Genomic DNA, 18250 nt, shown 5'->3' with positions numbered 1-18250 from the left:
CATGCCAACAAAATGGTAGCTGCTCTGTAAATATTTAAGAATATACAGATCACTGTACTGACTTGAAACCCCATAGGACTTGTATACTGACACACACCTTTAATCATTCTGCTTTGGGAGGATAGTAGAGGGATGGTGGGATAAGTAGATTAATTACAGTTACAGTAGCTGCCTGCACTCATCCCTCAAACATGTACTACTTCCTATGAGCGATGCACTGACCTGGGTGCTAGGGGATGCCAATCAATCAACTGCTACATCATCACTTATGTGACCTGGTTTGCAGTGGAGGAAGGAATTTCATGTTATTCCATTCCTCCCTGTGTCACAAGCGAGCCAGCAAGCCAGCAGGCAAGAGTAAGCTAGTGAACGTCCACATTGGGTCTGCACAATTTCTGATCTGTGACTAGCACGTCTCAGCCTCAGAATTTTAGCCAGTTAGCCTGCTGGGGAAATGTCTGTTGCTAAAATTGCTCCTCCCTTCCACCAGAATATTACTGAGCAACCACTGTGTGCCAAGTGCCATGCTTCACTAACTCACTGAATTCCGAAACCCCCAACAAGTAGTTCTTCTTACAGTCCCTTTAAAACGTTGAAAATGACTCTCAAAGAAGTCAAGCCCCACTCCATCTGAATGCAGGACCAGTGTTATAACATGTTATGCTGTCTCAGAGGGACCAGGATAATCACCATGCATCATGTTTGGTAGCTCATCTCTTTTTTTTCTCTCCAGGGTACAGCACTACGAGCCTTTGGGCCCTAAGAGGCCTTTAACAGGGTGGAGAGAAAGTAATAAAAAGCCAAGAAAAGAGGCAAAGAGGCATCTTAGCAAATAACCTCTACCAGTCTAAGGTTAAGGAAAGAGTTTAGGAAGTAATGCCAGGTTTCATAGAACTCTAGGGGAAAGAATTCCTCAGAAAAGGGTACACTAGACCCTGAATCAATTTTGAGAAACTCTCAGCTTTACTCCTAGAATAGACATCCTGTTAGTTACAGCTTTGGTTGAGGAGGTATTGTTTTTATCATCTTTAACTGTTTATAAGAATTCTCTCCATGGAAAGTACAGTACATTTCCCTCTTGTTATCAGGAGCAACACATACTTCCAAATCTTCATTCTTAGAAGCAAAATTTCCCTACACCAAAGCGGTGGAAGAGATATTGGAGGGAAAAAGGAGAAATATAAGAAGGTAAAATATAAGAAAGGTTTATGTCATTGCCACCAAATGGTTTTGAGGCCCAAAGAACTAGCTGAGTGGCTAAAGCTACAGTAGGTACTGTGGGGAGGTTAGGTTAAAAAAATTTCTTTCCCCCCTTAGTAATAAAGATCTAGGATGGGGCCAAACTTTAACTTTGCTTTAAATATACTAAAAAGAGATAGTCCAGCCAACTTCGCTGAGTAAATTGAGGGGGAAACATCCTAGCCAGAGCATGGGGATAAATTGAAAACAAAACCTTTGGCTCCCCTAAAAATTCTCTACTAAGTTTGTCCTTTCCCAAGACATTTCTTGAGTTTGTACAAGAGAAATACGGCCACCACCATGCCTTTTAAATGACCCTGGTTGGTCAGTTCAAGAAAATATGAAGTCTCCCAAACACAGGAGCCAGCGTCAACTTAAGTTTGATGCTGAAATAAAGTAACAAAAACAAAGACCTAAGTACCCTGAAGGAAGGTCCTAGGTTATTATCTGTACAAGTATACAACTATGGCCCACTACCCAAAATCCAAGATTCCAACTTAATACTTTACTAATCTCCAGTGTCCTTGGCAACGATTGGCCACCTAGAAAACATGAGACCTTGAGTATTGCCTTATGTAGGTGCGAAGGATTTCTAGCCAGGGAAGGAAGAAACCAAACTAGATATTGCCCATCTCCTTTCTACCCATTCCAACTGAAACACCCCAAGAAAAATGTAGGAAGTTTCAAGTCTTATCTCCTCCTTCCCACAAATTAAGTGACAAAGGACTTAACTCTCAAGAAAGGGATCCAATGGGGAAGGGAAAGGAAGGAATGTTGGAATATCTAATTTGCTAAGAACCCCAGCAGGTCCAGGGTGTGCTGGGTTAGTCACCACCCTTTTGAGTCAAACACAAAAAAACCGCAGCCTGTGTTTGTTTCCTCTGTTGGCACTGCTCACTAGCCCCTCCACCCACATGTGTTCTCAACTTTTGACTCCTGCCACAGTGATAAAGGAAAAGGATAGGGGGGTAAAAAATGGAACCATAAGGTAACTGCAATTATCAGTTTCCAAGTAGATCTCTGCCTTATCTGGTTCCCCTCAAATTTGTAACTAAGTATTGTTTCCTCTGTCCTCCCCCTGCCCAGTTTGTCAGAAATAATTTATTTTACATGGCACTTGCTCCTTCCCTTTAAAGCACTATGTGCTTCTACTTCTACATGGGGGGATAACAGGATGTTTACTTAAGAGCCATCTCAGGGGTGTCCCTCTTGCAACCTCAATGAGTTATTACTCAGCAACTGTGAACAGCAGCTGACTGGACTTGCCTATACAGTTTACTCATCATCAAGTATGAGTAACGCCGCCATACCCTTAAACATACTGTCTACATACACGAGGGGCGACTCATTCCTTCTATACTATATTGGCCCAAATAAAACAATTTTGTGGAAGTTGTGCATTTTCAACATGCCCAGAAAGGCCAATGAGTTCTAAAAGCTGTTGCTTCCTTGGGATGGGGACAGGAATCAGGTGGCAAGTCAAGGCCCCAAGTGGGGACCAGGAAGTTAGGGTGAGCCGGATTCCAGAAGCGGCCAGTACAGTGTACACCCCTACCTGTTGGGTGTGTTCCTAGACTGCGCTATTTCTGAAGCGTCTGGTGACACGTGTGCAGTTTCACATATTCAAGGCTGCTATTTAGGGCCTTCTACCCTGCCAGGGATCCAGGCCTGGTCTAGATGCAATGACTCTCTCTACCCCTTTAGCCAACATTCCGTTTATTAAGCCTTACTGGGTCATGAAAAGGGATGGGGTGAGAGAGGAGTTCAGTGTGGCTTCTGTGACTGGCAGTATGCGAGAAGGGTAGATGTGGGCAAAGAACTGGCCAGAAGGATCCCAACTGCCACTACCCCAATTTTATATTTGCTTTAAAACTGTTTTGCTCACAACCGTACAATTTTTTTGGAGACGTACAAAATTATCATCTATACGGTATACCCACTTCATTACCAACCACTCCCTGAACATCTTGATCTTGCCCCACCCGTTGTCCCTTTCCAAAACTGAACTGCAATAAAGGACCAAACAAAACCCACAAGGCCATAAAGATCTTAAGAAGCTCAGAATGCCTTCAGTGACACTGAGTGCAGAAGTCAAAGGGGACAGCTGGACAAGATCAGAGAGGGGAAAAGTCAACCACACAACAAAGGAAACCATACTTTATTAAACAGGAAAACAAAAACATAATATTGGGGGCAAAGAGATTAAAAAAAAAAAAAAGGAATGGCTGAAAGAGAGGAAAGCGCAAGCGGTCGCAAGGCAGGCTTGAGATGGGGGGTCTCTGGCGTGTTTGCCTCAGACCTGTGCAGGTGTGCACACACCAGCCCCTCTACCCTCCTTGCACGTTTAGACCAAAAGCAAATACAACTGTATCTTCAGAGATATATTCAGGCTTTTCTTCCTGCATTCCTGTAGCTGGTTTCACCTTCAGCCCTGGACAGTCATGTAGGGTCTTTGCTGGAGAAAGTTTAGGTCTTTCCAACAATAGGCCTGTTCCACAAAGCAGCAGTTTCAGCTTCTGGAGAAGTTCCCTCCTATTTGCACTCACCAGAGAAGCCAGGGGCCCTTGGTCAAAGCCCCAAATCTCAAAGAAAAATGTCAAACCTTTAGAACTAGTTATTTTATTAAATGATATTAATACACATTTCAAAAGGATTTCATTGCTGTTGCCTCTGAAGCATGTACTTGTTTCGTTTTCCACACTGAACACGTGAGAATATCAATCCAACATATCTAATTTAAATCTTAACAGGCACCCCAGCCCATTCAAAAAAAGGGGGGGGAAGGAGGGGAGGCAGAAAGGAGAAAAAGCAGTAATTTACAGCGGCTTCAAAACAGTAACAGCTGAAGCTTACTTCTGCATGAACCAGTAACTTCAGGACTGATAGTGAATATTCTGCAATTAGGAGTTTTAGCATATTCACATTATCTAGATAGGTTTGCTGTACCATATACATCACAAACATTGTATTCCTGGGACTGGAAAGGATGAAAGGCCTATTCTCTTATAATTTTACCCTCCCTGGAAACAAACCAAATTCTATTTATTCTCAACAAAATTTGGGAGGGCAAATGGGAGCAGGGATAGAGGTTGAATCTAAGCTGACTGAAGAGTAAACTTTTACAGAATATTTAAGGACTCAATTTCTGATATTGTATCATTGAATTTTAAGTGGTACCAGTGTACTCATGCCCCACCCACTGATTCTGTGATTTTACAGTGAGCACCAAGAACCTTAGTAACAACTTCGCATTATGTTTGCATACTGAATTATGTCCTTGTCAAGACACACTACGCTATGCTTCGAAAAAAAAAAAAATCTTGTTCTGAGGTTGAAATACAAAAGTCAGAGCATGGGCACGGAGTTTTAAATCACAGACACAGAAAGAATAAAACCCCTTTGTTTCATGTTATGAATACCAGAACTGTCTGGTTTCACTATATCACATATATACACACACCGTCGTCTTCACTGACTGCTGTAGGCAGACGTCCTTAATGTTAGCAGACAGGCGACAGTTACATACAAATCCTTTCCATCCTGAAACAAATGGATTCTGTGGCTTAAAAAAACAAAACACATGCCACAGAAACCCAACCCTTAAAGTCCATCTTTTAAAACTGTACAAGGTCTTCCCTTTCATGGGCTAGCTATCATGCTGCTGAGGACAATTAACCTGCCCCAACATTCAGGAAACCACTTTGCTGACCAACCCCCCATTTTCTGATAAAATCAGAGAGCCTTTTCAAGTAAACACTACTTTCAGATTAATCGAGAGCAGCAGAAAGAATTCACATTCTTTTATTCTAGAATGAAAAACATCCCACTTAATTTTCTGCAAAAGAAAAAAATCTATTTCAGTTTTGAGTTAAAACTTTCTCCCTTTACCTCCCCCCACCCCACCCTCACACTCTCTTATACTTTTCTCTAAACAAATGTCTTAGGACTCAGTATAAAGTATTGTTTCTTTGCTTTGCTACACTATATACCCCATCCCACTTACAAGGTCATGGTATCATGCATTTTTTTGCAGGGAGAGCTACAGGGCAGAGAGGCTTGAGAAGGTCAAAGAAAGAACAGCTGGCTTAAGACCAGAAATGCATTAAGAAGGTGGAGGACTTGCAAGATCCTAACCACAGAAAACATGGAAAGCCCAAAAAATAACATGGACTAAATTACACAAAAACTCCCCAACTATGATGCACACCTGGTTTGAGCTGCTCTTTTACCTGCAAAGCAAGCTTATTTGGAGACAAAGCATCATCTTCTGTCACTACCTTGCCCACACTCTCCCATCTGTAAAACTTCACTGGGAGAATCCAAAGCAACCCCCATACTTCCTACAGTTACTTCTACACTAACTTGGCAGAAAATATGAAACTTGCTAGGATTTCCTTTTATAGTCTTTTACTCATCTGGCTGGAGATTACCAGTGTGTACTTTAGGGTAACACACTAAATTAAAAAATGGAGTAAAGCAACATTTGCTTTTCAGTGTCCCTAAACACTCAAAGCGCAGCGATTGTCTTTTCCCTGTACTAGCTGTAGAAATACAAATAAGGAGCCTTTCAGTTCAGGGAGAAAAAAAGCACTTTTTTTTTTTTCATGTAAAATGACTAAGGGCATAAACATTTTCTGAGAGTGGGAGGTGAGGATAAGGTTTGAGCCTTGAAATGTGACAGGTCGCTATCCATAGAGTGGGGTAAACTTAATCAGGTCCTCCTGTTTGTCTGCAAGGATAGGTATAACATCCATTTGTCACTAAGACAGAGCTAAAGAGGTATAAAGAAAGATGCGACTGAACTTCCTCCTTCAGAATACCAAGAAGAGGGGTAGAATACAGGACTAGGTCAAGGGTAAAAGAAAGATAAAGACAAATATTTCCCTTTCCCCACAGTTAACTTTTGGTGACAACTACCAACAAATGTCACAACATTAGGGAGGCACCATGGTAAAAATGTCTACTTAAAAAAATACTGGGATAGTATCTGAGAATGTTTCAGTTGCACCTCTGTATCTACTGTCAACTACAGTGACTTTCTGGCTAGACTAGAAACGTAGATGAAAAAACTGAGGGAGAAAAAGTCAAGAAAGAAAAAAAAAAGCAAGAAGCAAGAGCTTGATGCCTGATGTGTTAAACCACCTCAGAAATATGTTTATGACAGATGGCCAGGTCAGCTCACACCATCAATGGCGCCTTTCTCTCACCCTCTGTACTGCAGAGAGTGAGAATAATTACAATTATTCTTTTAATTATAATATACCTGGCCCCCTTTCTTCTACTCAAAGGAAGACAGTTCTTTACTAGGATAAAATGAGGTCTGTATTTCCTCAAAGTTGCTGCCTAATAGTACTTCAGAAGAGGCTGAATTAAAAAACAAAGGCTTAGACTTTGGGAGAAAGGTCAAGAACTCAACTTCAATACTCCTTTTAAAACAAAACAAAAGAAACCCCCCAAATAACTTGACAGGCCCAAGGTCTCCCACATTTCCTCCCCTGCAACATCTCGTGGCTGTCAGCAGGCCACAGAGCACACAGGGAAGACAGCCACACTGGTTACAGCAGTAAACTGAGCTGGAGAGAGAAGGGGACAAGAATCCTTTCATTGACTACTTGAGAAGCCAAGCCCCAAATAACATCCCAACATTGCACATGGTATTATCTGTACTGATGGAAGTTTTATTTCAAATGTAGTTAATACTCTTCAAAAGATGGGGTAAAATAAGATTTGTTTTCCTCCCCACCCTTCAAACCCCCAGCCAAATGAAGTGGCTTTAGTTGTGTTTCTTTGCCCCCCACCCCCTTAAAATACAAATATCTTGGAAAAGGTAGGTATAAGTGCAGTGGGAGGGAGGACTGGATGGAATAGTGAAATGTAAGCATATATAACTTTTCAATTTGGAAGGGAGGTCCTTTGTCATAATAAAAAAAGAAAAAATAGATCAAAGGAGGGAAAACAAATAAAAACAATGATAATAAACCAAACTCCTACTTCCAATGCTCTCTACTGTTCAAATGCCTTTCCCTTAGTTTCCATCAGTACCTGGGAGGGAAGAATGGGCGTTTTGGTGCAAAGAACGGAGGGCCCCTAGCGAAAGGTGGCCTGGGTCTCTTTAAACTGTGGAAAGGGTCTCTGCTGAGAAAAGGCTCCCTAGGCCGGAAGTCTGGCCGGGGACTCCGCAAGATCATACCACTCCGGTTGATGGCGTCTCTGTGTGAGGGACCCAAGGGGGGGCCACTGCTGCTGCTGCCGCCTCCCCCACCTCCTCCATGGGCTGGGCCCAAGTGCTCCAAAGAATGGGAAGGCAGGCTCAGGCTCTCGCGTACACGGCTAAGGCCGGGGCCGTTGAGGTCCCGCTGGGTGGGGCCCCCATGGTCCCTGGGTCCTGGGAGCACCCCGAAATGATCAGCCAGGGTCCCCTGAAGGAGGGAACTATGGTCCTTGGGAAATACTGCCACGGCCCCCGCCACTCCGTGCTCTGCCAGTGGTGGGGCTGGGAAGGGTACAACCCCAGAGTGGTCACCAGGAGGTGGAGGAGGAGGAGCAGAAAAAGGGACGCCACTCCCGCCACTGCTGCTATGTTCCCCGGGGGGTGGAGGAGGGGGTGGGGTGGGGAAAGGAACTCCGCCGTGCTCCCCAGGAGGTGGGGCAGCGTGGGCCAGGGCTGCCTCCTTTGCGAAGGGGTTCGAAAGATCCACAGAGGGTAGATGAGTAGGTGCATCTCGAGAGAAGATACCACCATGATCCTTAGGAGGGGCGGGCGGGGCAGATGATGGCCCCACTGGCTCTCTCTGGAAGGGTGTCCCATGATCCAAGGGGGATGGGGGGAGATGATGCTCAAATGTTGAGTTGAAACTGTTGGAACGGAAGCTGCCGACACTTTCCTGAAATTGGGGTGCTCGTTCTTTGTATGGTGCTGTTTTAAAGCCAGTGAGGCCTCCGCTGCCCCCACCCCCAAGGGATGCCAACTCAGAGGCACTTGAGGGGCCATTGTCAAAGGAGCCACCTGACGTGCTCAGATCAAACCAACCCACCCTTGAAGCCTCACGCCCATGTCCTCTATTTCCCTTCCCAGGGACTCGGATGGACTCTACAGTCTGTATGGGCTCCCCTGACAGCCTCCTATTGGATGCGTTATGATAGCCCAAGGTTTCTATGGGGGCCCCCTTCTCTTCGGTGCTGTCAGGCAAGTCCAGGCAGGAGGAGGAGACACGAGTCTCTATCCTATAGTGCTCTTCCTGCTGCTGCTGATCAGCGGCTGTCAAGCTGAGCTGGGCGAGGTTTGACAGGCTGACACCATCGCTTGAAGTGCCCTTGTTGGGGGCCTGGCCAAAATGTTTATCATCTGAGGGCTTTCGTGAGGCATTCTTAAGCATATTCTTAAACTCAATTGTCGACGTGGTGGAAATGGTAGAGGCCAGGGCTTTCTCCACGCCTGACGTGGGTGGGTGGCCCGTGGGAGCAGCAAGGGTATTCTGCGGAGAGAAAAGGGACCGATGTGGGACTGGGTGAGGAGAGTCTGGGTACTGCTTCTGCGGCACAGTGAGATGCCCCGTGGTCGACTGAGACAAGCTACTGTGGTTGGAGTCAGGGGTGAAAAATGAATCATTCTTACTCGGTGATGGCGACCGGTCAGACCCTGCTTCACTCCCTCTGATGCCGAAGGCACTGAACAGCCCAGGGGAAGACGAAAGCCGGTCACAGTTCTCACTAGAGTCCAGGAGGGCCCTCACAGACGGAGGGAAGGCAGACTTCACCCCAAATTCTTGACCCCTGTGGCTGTAACTGGACAGGATTGGCTGGTACTCAGTGGTATCAGAAAGCTTGCTTGATTTCAGGATAGACTTGGCTGGTTTCTTCTCTAGGTTCATCATGGCAGATGGTGGAGGCCCTGAATACTCGAAATCTCGGTAATCTTCATCTTCCTGGAAAGAAGTATCTGGATAGAACTTCTCCTGTGAAGAGTCCATCAGAGAAGACGGTCTCTCCATTCCATCGGAAGGCTGCTTATAGGGGGAGTCACTGCCCAAGCCAAAGGGCCGAAACGTAGACACAGAACTGGAGAGCTCTCGGGGAAAGCTTTCCTCTCTCCCAGGGGGTGGTGATCTTGTACTGCTGGGTGTTGAGGAACCAGGGCTAATGATCTTAGAAAGCAGGGACATGGTATCCACACTGCTGGATGTTGGCTTGTCCATCATCTCATCCTGAGTGGGCGTCCCACTCCGTTCATCTCGTACCGGGGTTCCATCAATGTTGTCGACTGATGTGCTAGTAGGGCCACGCTGGAAATCTGACGGATGGCTTTCTGCTGGAGCACTGGATCCCAAACTGCTCAGGATTGGGATGTTTAAGTTTAAGCCACTGAAACCAGGATTACCTTTTAAGAAGTTGTGGATCTTCATTTCCAGGCTTGGGGAGGTGGACTCTGACTCCAGCTTTGGCTTGGAGGCCTCTGAGGATTGGCACATGGCAACTTCAGTAGGTGGCGCAGCAGGGCTAGCATTGTGGTTACCTGTGAACCCCAGAGTGTTGGAGGGGAGCTTGAAAGTAGTGCTTGGGAGCCCTGGGCTTTGCCCAATTGAGGCCTTGCTGGCTGAGGTTGACGAGACTTCAGAAGTTGAGGAATTAGGAGAATAGTTGAAGCTTTTGGGAATAAAGGACTGGGTATTGGAGGGCAGGTTTCTTCCTTTTATGCTAGAGACTGTGGTGTTAGCAGGGGAAGCTGAAGTGCTCTGGGGTGTAGCTTCGCTGGATGGAACTGGGTTCCCAGTAACACTCTGAAGTAAAGATGACAGGCCTGTAGAAACAAAGATTAGAGAAGTTAAGAACAACAACTCCCTACTTTCCAATGAAAACAATGTAGGCTAATCAGATATTCTCATTCATTCCAGTGGGAACTAGACAGACATTAAAATATGAGATCAAAGGGAATTCAGACCGAACAAGTAATGGCTAAATGTCACAGAAAACACTGGTCTGATTTATCAATATAAGGAGAGCAAACTACTGAAATGTTTCTAGTAGTCATGAAACAAGGCCAACATGGCAAAACTAAAAGGCAACAGGAAGAGGGAGATTTTAGTGTCAGAATCACTCAGAGTTTAAAACAAGACAAAGCAGGAAAAGAAAGGGGGCATAATTATCTGTAAAATAACACTTTAAGCCAGTATTTCTTAATGTTTGGTCTGCAGAATTGTTTCTCTAAACGCAAATAGATATTCTGCCCTATCCTTCCTTTCCAAATTCCGCAACTGTCTCTAATAAGTTAAGGTACAGTTATCCTTAGGACAGAGAGAACGACATGCAAATTGCAGGGACTTATGTGACCTGTGATGCTTTTTTTAAGAAGCATATCTTGCTGGATTGGGGTTATATTTGGGGAAACAAGGCTTCGATTGTAAAATTTTTAGTTGTAAAATATAGCAATAATAAATATACAAATATATACCACAAAGCTTATAGAACTAGACCTTTGGGGACACTGATCCTTTGACAAGAAGACACACCAATCCCCTTCTTATAGCTTGGAAAATTCAAGGATTATTGGTCTATACATGTTGACACTGATGAGATCCAACTCTACTTGCTGACAGACAAAACATTCTCAGAGCACCAAGAAAGAATTCTTTGGGGGTAAAGTCAGGCTGAAGTCCACCAACACAAACTGCTCCTGTAGAAAATTTTCTTGAAAAAATATTTGATAATGGAATAATTAAGAAATAATGGAAGGTTTGTTCTTTAAAATCCAATCATATTTTGAAAAATTTACTCAATTTCTGATCACAAATGAAAATTTTACGTACACTTCACCTGAATTAATAGCTTTCAGTTATATACTAAAGCTGTTCCTTCATAATGATATATGGAAGAAAATAATATTTCATTTGATATTTCAATTATTGTTTCTTTAAAATTTCAATTTTTATCCTTATTTGCTAAGAGATTTAAGGTCTTAAAAATTTTAAGGTTGTTCCATCTTTGCAGCATTTTGAAAGGCTACTGACTTCTAAACAATGATGCATGGCTTTTATTATTACCCAATATTTGAAAATATCCAAATAATTAAACCATTGTTTGTTTCCATTGCTATCCTCCTGAAAAAATATCTGTGTTTAATTTTAAAAAATCTCCCTAGCTATACAACTTTCCTCTTAATAGTTTGATTTTATTCTTAACAGCAACTGCTTTTACCAAAATCAGAAGTCTTGAAGCACTTGAAAGTGATAAATAATATCATATGATTTTAAAATGATATTTCAGCGTATCTTTCAGATGTTGTGAAATGAATTCTTCAAGAGACCATCTTCTTAACATAGATACTACTCAGATTTCTGGTAATAGGGGAAATATTACTCTCTTACCACTAAATATTACTTTACCTCAATCTTAAACCATACACTATGTTGTCTGCCCACTGAAGTCATTCTTTTGTGCTGAAAATATCACTGTAGGTGATACAGGGCTGTAGGTGAGACATTGAGAGCAAAATTCTAAGAGATTTCCTTTATGGTCGCTGAAGAAAGCTGTCAGACACAGTCCTTTTAAAAGGTAAGGTGAATTCCACTTTCCATGAGGAACTCAAAGGTGGTGAACTGCCCTGCCCTGTTACTCCACAAAGTTTTTTTTCTGAGAGTCCCACTTTTTATTCTGTCACAACACACCTAGTTCTGTTCAAATTGTGCCTGATTAGAAGGACTACATGATATTGTTTTAACAATCTGCTCAAAGAAAAAGCTTCTTAAGATCTATGTATTGTATCTATATAAGAAGTTAAAATACAAGTGAGTTCAAGGTTTTTACTGTAACTACAAAATGATAATACAAGAGAAACCTGAAAGGAGAAATCATCAACATGCCAATCTCTCAAACTACTTATCCCTGAAATCAGTAGAGTGAGTTGTACTGCAGCACTATCACTAATTCTTTCGCTGGTGCCAATATGTAGAGGTGTGGATTATTATTTAGTAGTATTTAGTCACGTGTAACAAAATTCTCTTATATTGTAAGGCAAAGCTCACTATAATACAGTGCTTGGTGGATCCACTTATAGAAGTATAGGAAATAAGAAAATGAACAGATACCTGTACTGCTGCTCTCTATTCATATAAAGCGGGATCTCAGCACCACTGACATTCTGGGTTGTATACTTTGCTGTTGGGGTTCTCCTATGCACTGCAGGATTAAGCAGCATCCCTGGCTTCTACCCATCAAATGGAGTAGCTCCCCACCTCAACCCCAGCTGTGACAAACAAAAATGTCTTCAGACACAGCCAAAGTCCCCTGGAGACTTCTGGTTAAGAACTACTGCTGCAGAGTAAATCACTACATGGAGGCTGCGACTCACTGCATAATTACACTCAGGCTGGCATTTGAAGCATCTGAGAACAAAGAGCAAGGTAAGCTTTATGAAAAACGTTAGAAGCAAAAAAAAAAGAGAAAGCAGCAGACAGGTTTAGGCACAAAACATAATTAGCAAAGCTGAATAGAGAGATTCAAACAAGGTAAGAGATAATGGGTAGGTTTCCCTGGTGGGAATCTGCCTGCAATGCAGGAGACTTGAGTTTGATCCTTGGTTTGGGAAGATCCCCGGGAGAAGGGAATGACAACCCACTCCAGTATTCTTGCCTGGGAAATCCCATGGAAGGAGGAACCTAGTGGGCTACAGTCCATGGGGTTGCAAAGAGTTGGACATGACTGAGCAACTAACACTTTCACTTTTAATAGGCAGTCAGAAAACAGAAAAAGGTATAATAGCTATAGAGGCCATTTGGACATAAAAAAGGAGATAATCATGTCTTATAAGATTTCTGATAGGAGACTGATCTTTTTTTATTGTTTTTAGTTTCAGTTAACATTAAAATATGTAAAATTCCACACATACTCACCTATACTAAAAGTATGGGATAAATAAGTGAAAGAATACTGTACTCCAGTCAAGAAATCTGGCTTTTAAAGTCTCAGCTCCTCTAAAAAAGATCGATGTGTGACCTTAACCTGGTCACATCACCTCACTGAGTCTAAATTTCCTCACCCAAGGAGGGGATTAGACTACAGCATTTCAAAATTCTATAAATGACAGGTCATATATGATAAAGAGAATAATGAATTAACTGTATTATATATTTCATGGCTTTAGATTTCTCAGAAATGGTATCCAGGATTAAGCCAGAGACAAACATTCACAGTTCAAATCCCTCTGGCACATGTCAGTTTACCTTGCAGTGCAGGGGCTGACTGTGTCTGGGTTTTGGAAAGAGCAGACAAAATGCTCTCTGGGGTGATCTCCACCTTCGAGAGGATATTTGCCAGAGGGTTGTGAGATGTTGTTGTGGCAGGTGCAGGTGTTTTCAGGCCACTGGTGAGGTTGCTCGGGCTTGTAGGAGTTCCTGGAGAAGGTCTTGATGCAGGACTGACCCCTGGTGGCAGAAAGATCAACTCAAGAATATGCAATTCAAAATGACCTTTAAACGCACGACACTTTCCAGTCACCGAATTGAGTCCGATAATGTCTCATAGGAATTCTTCTGTGCATGATCCACTAGTTGTCCATTGCATATACAAAGAAAAAACCTGAAAATTAAGACTTGCTCCTGTCTACTTGGAACACCATTAAATTAGACAAATATCAAGTTTCTTTTCATATGTATTTACTAGCTTTCAGAGTCCCAGGAGAAAGAGACTGGAGAATCTATTTCTTTTTTCTCTACCAAATGAAACCTACACATCAGACTTCTGTAAATGCTCAATAAATATTGTTGGTTAATTATGATCACACTTGGTCACTGCATAATTCTATGAGATAAATAAGTTATTTCCTTTTACATGGACTTTTCATACAAGCAATCTTTACATTTTTACATTTTGAAACACTGGGTTAATTTTTAACAGGAAAAAAGGTATATAAAGAGAAAGTAGTTTTTATTTTTTAATATAAACAGGTATTTAATAAAAAAAAATTACCGATAAACAAATGAAATAAATTTTTACATCTTTAATGAAAGAAATGCAGATTCCAACAAACAATTTTTTCTAAGACTGAATTTGACAAAGTTATAAAACTAAATTGTGTTAGAAAGATTGAGAAACAATGGGAACTTTCATATAGCTGGTTCACAAAATAGTACATCTTTTGGAGATTTAGTTATAAAAAACTTAAAAACATTTATATGTTGATTTTTTGAGTATCTTTTAGAAATAAATATTTAACTATTTATTAAGAAATGAAATAATTGGGCTTTTCATCAAAATAATCAAGATTGGAGAGGACACAGCAGAAACGAGATTGGCCATGTGTTTATACTCTTGAAGATGAGTATATACAGGGGCTCTACTTTGTATATTTTCATTAAGATTTCCATTAAAAAAAGGTCCTATTTAAAATTCCTTTTAAGAAGGGTTGTGCATACATTTTTAGCATCAAGGTTGTTCATTTAAATATTCTTTACAACAGTGAAAAGCTGCAAACACATTAGATGGTCTAATAATAAAGGCTTACATAAATTACTGAATGCTGTATAGCTATCAGATGATGTAGATGAACATTTAATGACTTACAAATATGTTCATGATACAGAGTTAAATTTTTAGTAACTGATTTCAAAACAGTATAGTTGTCCCTCAGTATCAATGGGCGGCTGGTTTCAGGACCCCTGAATATACCAGAATCTGCGGATGCTCTAGTACCTTATATAATACATAGTATTTGCATATAACCTATGCGCATCCTTCTATATACAGTACCTATGTGTGTATATACTTATTTACCATGCCACATGGCTTGCTGGATCTTAGTTCCCTGATCAGGGACTGAACCTGGGTCATGAAAGTGAAAGTGCCTAGTCCTAAGCACTGGACTGCCAGAGAACTCCTAATTCTTCCATATACTTTAAATCATCTCTAGATTTAGTTATAATACACATTACAATGTAAATGCTATGTAAGTAATTGCTAGGGCAGGGCAAGTTCATGTTTTGTTTTTTTGCAACTTCCTGAAAAAAATTTTCCCCCAAATATTTTCAATCCATGGTTGGTTGAATCCATGGATGTGAAACCTGCAGCTGCAGAACTCATGAATATGGAGAACCAACTGTATATGCAATACATTTCAACTATTTCCCCTCCCAATGCTTCAATTATTGACAGAAAAATTAATGCAAATATTTTACTTCCCAAAACACGCATATATATGCACACACACATACATAAACAAAAGTGAGCTCCTTTGGGGTGGCAGAACTATGAATATTTATTCTTTTAACTTATTTTCTAATTTTTCTATAGTGACCATGTATTGTACTTTTATTTTTTAATTAAAAAATTACTTTTAATTAGAAAACAAAAAAAAACCCCTCAGATTGATGGTTCGATTAGAAAGATAGAAACAAGCTTTTTCTTTTCTTTACTAGGCCTACTTACCAGTATTTTTCATGACTGATGTCAGGCTGCTAAGGATGGAACTGATCTTTGCCAGATCCACATTAGCTAGGTTTGGCAAAGCCAATGTTGGAGTAGGGGAGAGAAGAGACGTATTCACAGGCTTTGGAAGAGGTGGGGTTGCTGTCATGGTCACAGGTGCTGGAGTACATGAAGAGGCCTTTGAGATACTTTCTGTTGGCTTTGTAGGTACGGCAGTGGATACAGTTGACTTCTCCACAGGTTTTTCCTTCCTGTCCTCTACTGTTTAAAAAAGAAAGAAAAGAGACGATATTGCATCCTACTGCTTTCTAGACTCTGCTTCCAATACAGAATCACATGTCCTAATATTTCCTAAAATGTACTATAATTAGAGAAAAATCATTCATGTGTTTTTTTTTTTAAAAGTCATGAACCTTCCCACCTTTAGTATCTGCTTAAACTGAATTTCCCAAATGCATGTTTGTTTGTTTTTTTAATTTATTTATTTGGCTGTTTTGGGTCTTAGCTGTGATATGTAGGCTTATGTCCTGAGACATGTGGGATTTTACTTCCCTGACCAGGAATCGAACATACATCCCTTGAATGGCAAGGCAAATTCTTAACTACTGGACCACCAGGGAAGTTCCCCTAAAGCATCTTTTATTTTACTTTTTAATGATTTCTTCCATATTCTTAGTATCTGTGTATTGAATTTGTACACTTCTGGAAGCATGTTATTATTTGGTACACATTTATGTTTTTTCAGTAATGTTTATGTCATCAACGGTCCTGTCTTTTCTCTGCCGTTAACCTGAGACCTTCCTAAGAGACAGAAACTCTGTACATACGTTATTGTACTTTACTTTGGCTTCCTGAAATTGGTCTACTTGGGGTAAAATCAGACACTAATGCAATGTTATAACTCCTGCAATAAAATTCTCTTAATACTTTAAAGGCAACGTACTACACGGAGAGTGCATCAAATTCAACCTAAGTCAACTGCCTAATAAAAATAATTATAAAAGCTGGAGATGCCAGAGAAACAATTCACCCATCCAGGTTAACTGTGTTAATTGTGAAAGTGTGGTTAACAAAATGAGGCTTTGGAATCTTGAAGGTCAAGAGTGACAGAGAATAAGGAATTTCAGTGTAAGTGGCCCTCCCTCTAGAGCAGTACTTGTTCAATAAAAATACAATTCAAGATACATATATAAGTATAAATTTCCTGGTAATTATATTAAAAAAAAAAGAAACAGGTAAAATTAATTTTAATAATATATCTGATTTACCTCAATACACCCCAAATATTTTCAGTTTAATAAGTTATAAATATAAATTATTAATTAGATATTTTTACTCTTTTTTAAGGCACTAAGTTTCTAGAATCCAGTGTGTATTTTATTTCTGCCACACTACGTGGCTTTTTGGACCCTGGGTCCCCGGCAGCAGAAGTGCAGATTCCTAACCACTGAACCACCGGAGAATTCTCTGAACAGCACAGATTCTTAATCTACATGGCATACCAAATCCTGGACCACTGCTCTAGAGACAATACTACTACCTTGGTGTTCTAATTTTGTAAGGATTGAACTACCTTTCCGATACCTGCCGGTGACAGATTTATTGGTAGGGAAAGCAAAACAGATAAGGAGCAAGTGGTCTACTCATCACACAGGACATACCAATGATTTTTGACCCATCGTCTTCCACATCTGAGAGGTCCATGTCTTCCACGTCGCGATTATCTGTTGCAGGCTCAGGTGTGGCAGATTTCTCACTCTCTGCGTTTGGTGACCGGGATTCCTCACCTCCCATTCCTTGGAAAGGGGACTCAGAGCCAGTCGGGGAGGGAGCATCCACACTTGGGGAAGGGACTGGTGATTCCTCAGGATCAGGAAGGGTTGACTTCAATTGATCCAGCTTTTTCTTTAAATTATTCACTCGATTAGCGAAGGTTTTATATGCCTAAAAGAGAAAAAAAGTTTACTCCTCTGAGAAGTAACCAAGAAGCTACCATTCTGACTTGCTCATATTTCTTCATTATTATTAACTGTATCACTGGTATAAAACAAGAACATATCATCTGTCAAGTACGGAACAGTTTCCAATCTCTGTTTCTTCTATTTCCTAAGTCATTATTACCATCCACAGTAATCCAAGGCAGAAACTTGCAAGTTATCTGTAATTCACCCTCCCTTGCTCTCTTCCATCCCTCCAGGCAACCAATATTTATCAAGAGCCTAAATGTGCTGGCCAACCTTCCAGGCACTGGAGATACAACAATGACTAAGAAGACAAAAATTATATCCATAGATAAGCAGTTTGAGAGGTCAAACACTACTGACTTAAAAAAAATAATAAACTGTTTATTTTTTAAAAGTTTTAGGTGTACAAAATTACTGTGAAGATAAAATAGAGAGTTCCCATATATCCTACACCCAATGCCCCCCCCTTTTTTTGGCCATTCGCACAGCATGTGATATCCTAGTTCTCTGAACCAAGGATCAAACCCATGCTCTCTGAGTGGAAGCACAGACTCCAAACCATTGGACCACCAGGGAAGTTCCCAATTTTCCCGATTATTGACACCTTAGTATGATACATTTGTTACAATTAA

The 18250-nt window shown here is 41.2% G+C and overlaps 1 protein-coding gene across 4 annotated transcripts in view; it reads right to left on the bottom strand.

Moving 5' to 3' along the window:
• Positions 1 to 7: 7 nt before the first annotated feature.
• Positions 8 to 18250, bottom strand: part of RPRD2 (regulation of nuclear pre-mRNA domain containing 2) — a 102317-nt gene continuing 84074 nt past the window's right edge. For 2 of the 4 annotated variants that reach the window (XM_088835729.1, XM_088835730.1), the window contains 5 exons: positions 17316 to 17598; positions 15655 to 15915; positions 13455 to 13655; positions 8855 to 10036; positions 8481 to 8714 (listed from right to left, as the gene is read on the bottom strand). In XM_088835729.1, coding sequence (XP_088691855.1) covers positions 8626 to 8714; positions 8855 to 10036; positions 13455 to 13655; positions 15655 to 15915; positions 17316 to 17598 — 2016 coding nt within the window. In that variant the 3' untranslated portion in view covers positions 8481 to 8625. Of the gene's footprint in view, positions 10037 to 13454; positions 13656 to 15654; positions 15916 to 17315; positions 17599 to 18250 lie in introns of all 4 variants that reach the window. The other 2 variants (XM_055403589.2, XM_055403590.2) reach the window with 1 other exon arrangement.

The sequence above is a fragment of the Moschus berezovskii genome, chromosome 4 (genome assembly GCF_049115385.1).
Source record: "Moschus berezovskii isolate FMDL1 chromosome 4, NW_MosBer_1.0, whole genome shotgun sequence".
Lineage (NCBI taxonomy): Eukaryota > Metazoa > Chordata > Mammalia > Artiodactyla > Moschidae > Moschus > Moschus berezovskii.
This window is presented reverse-complemented; position numbering and strand designations above follow the sequence as displayed.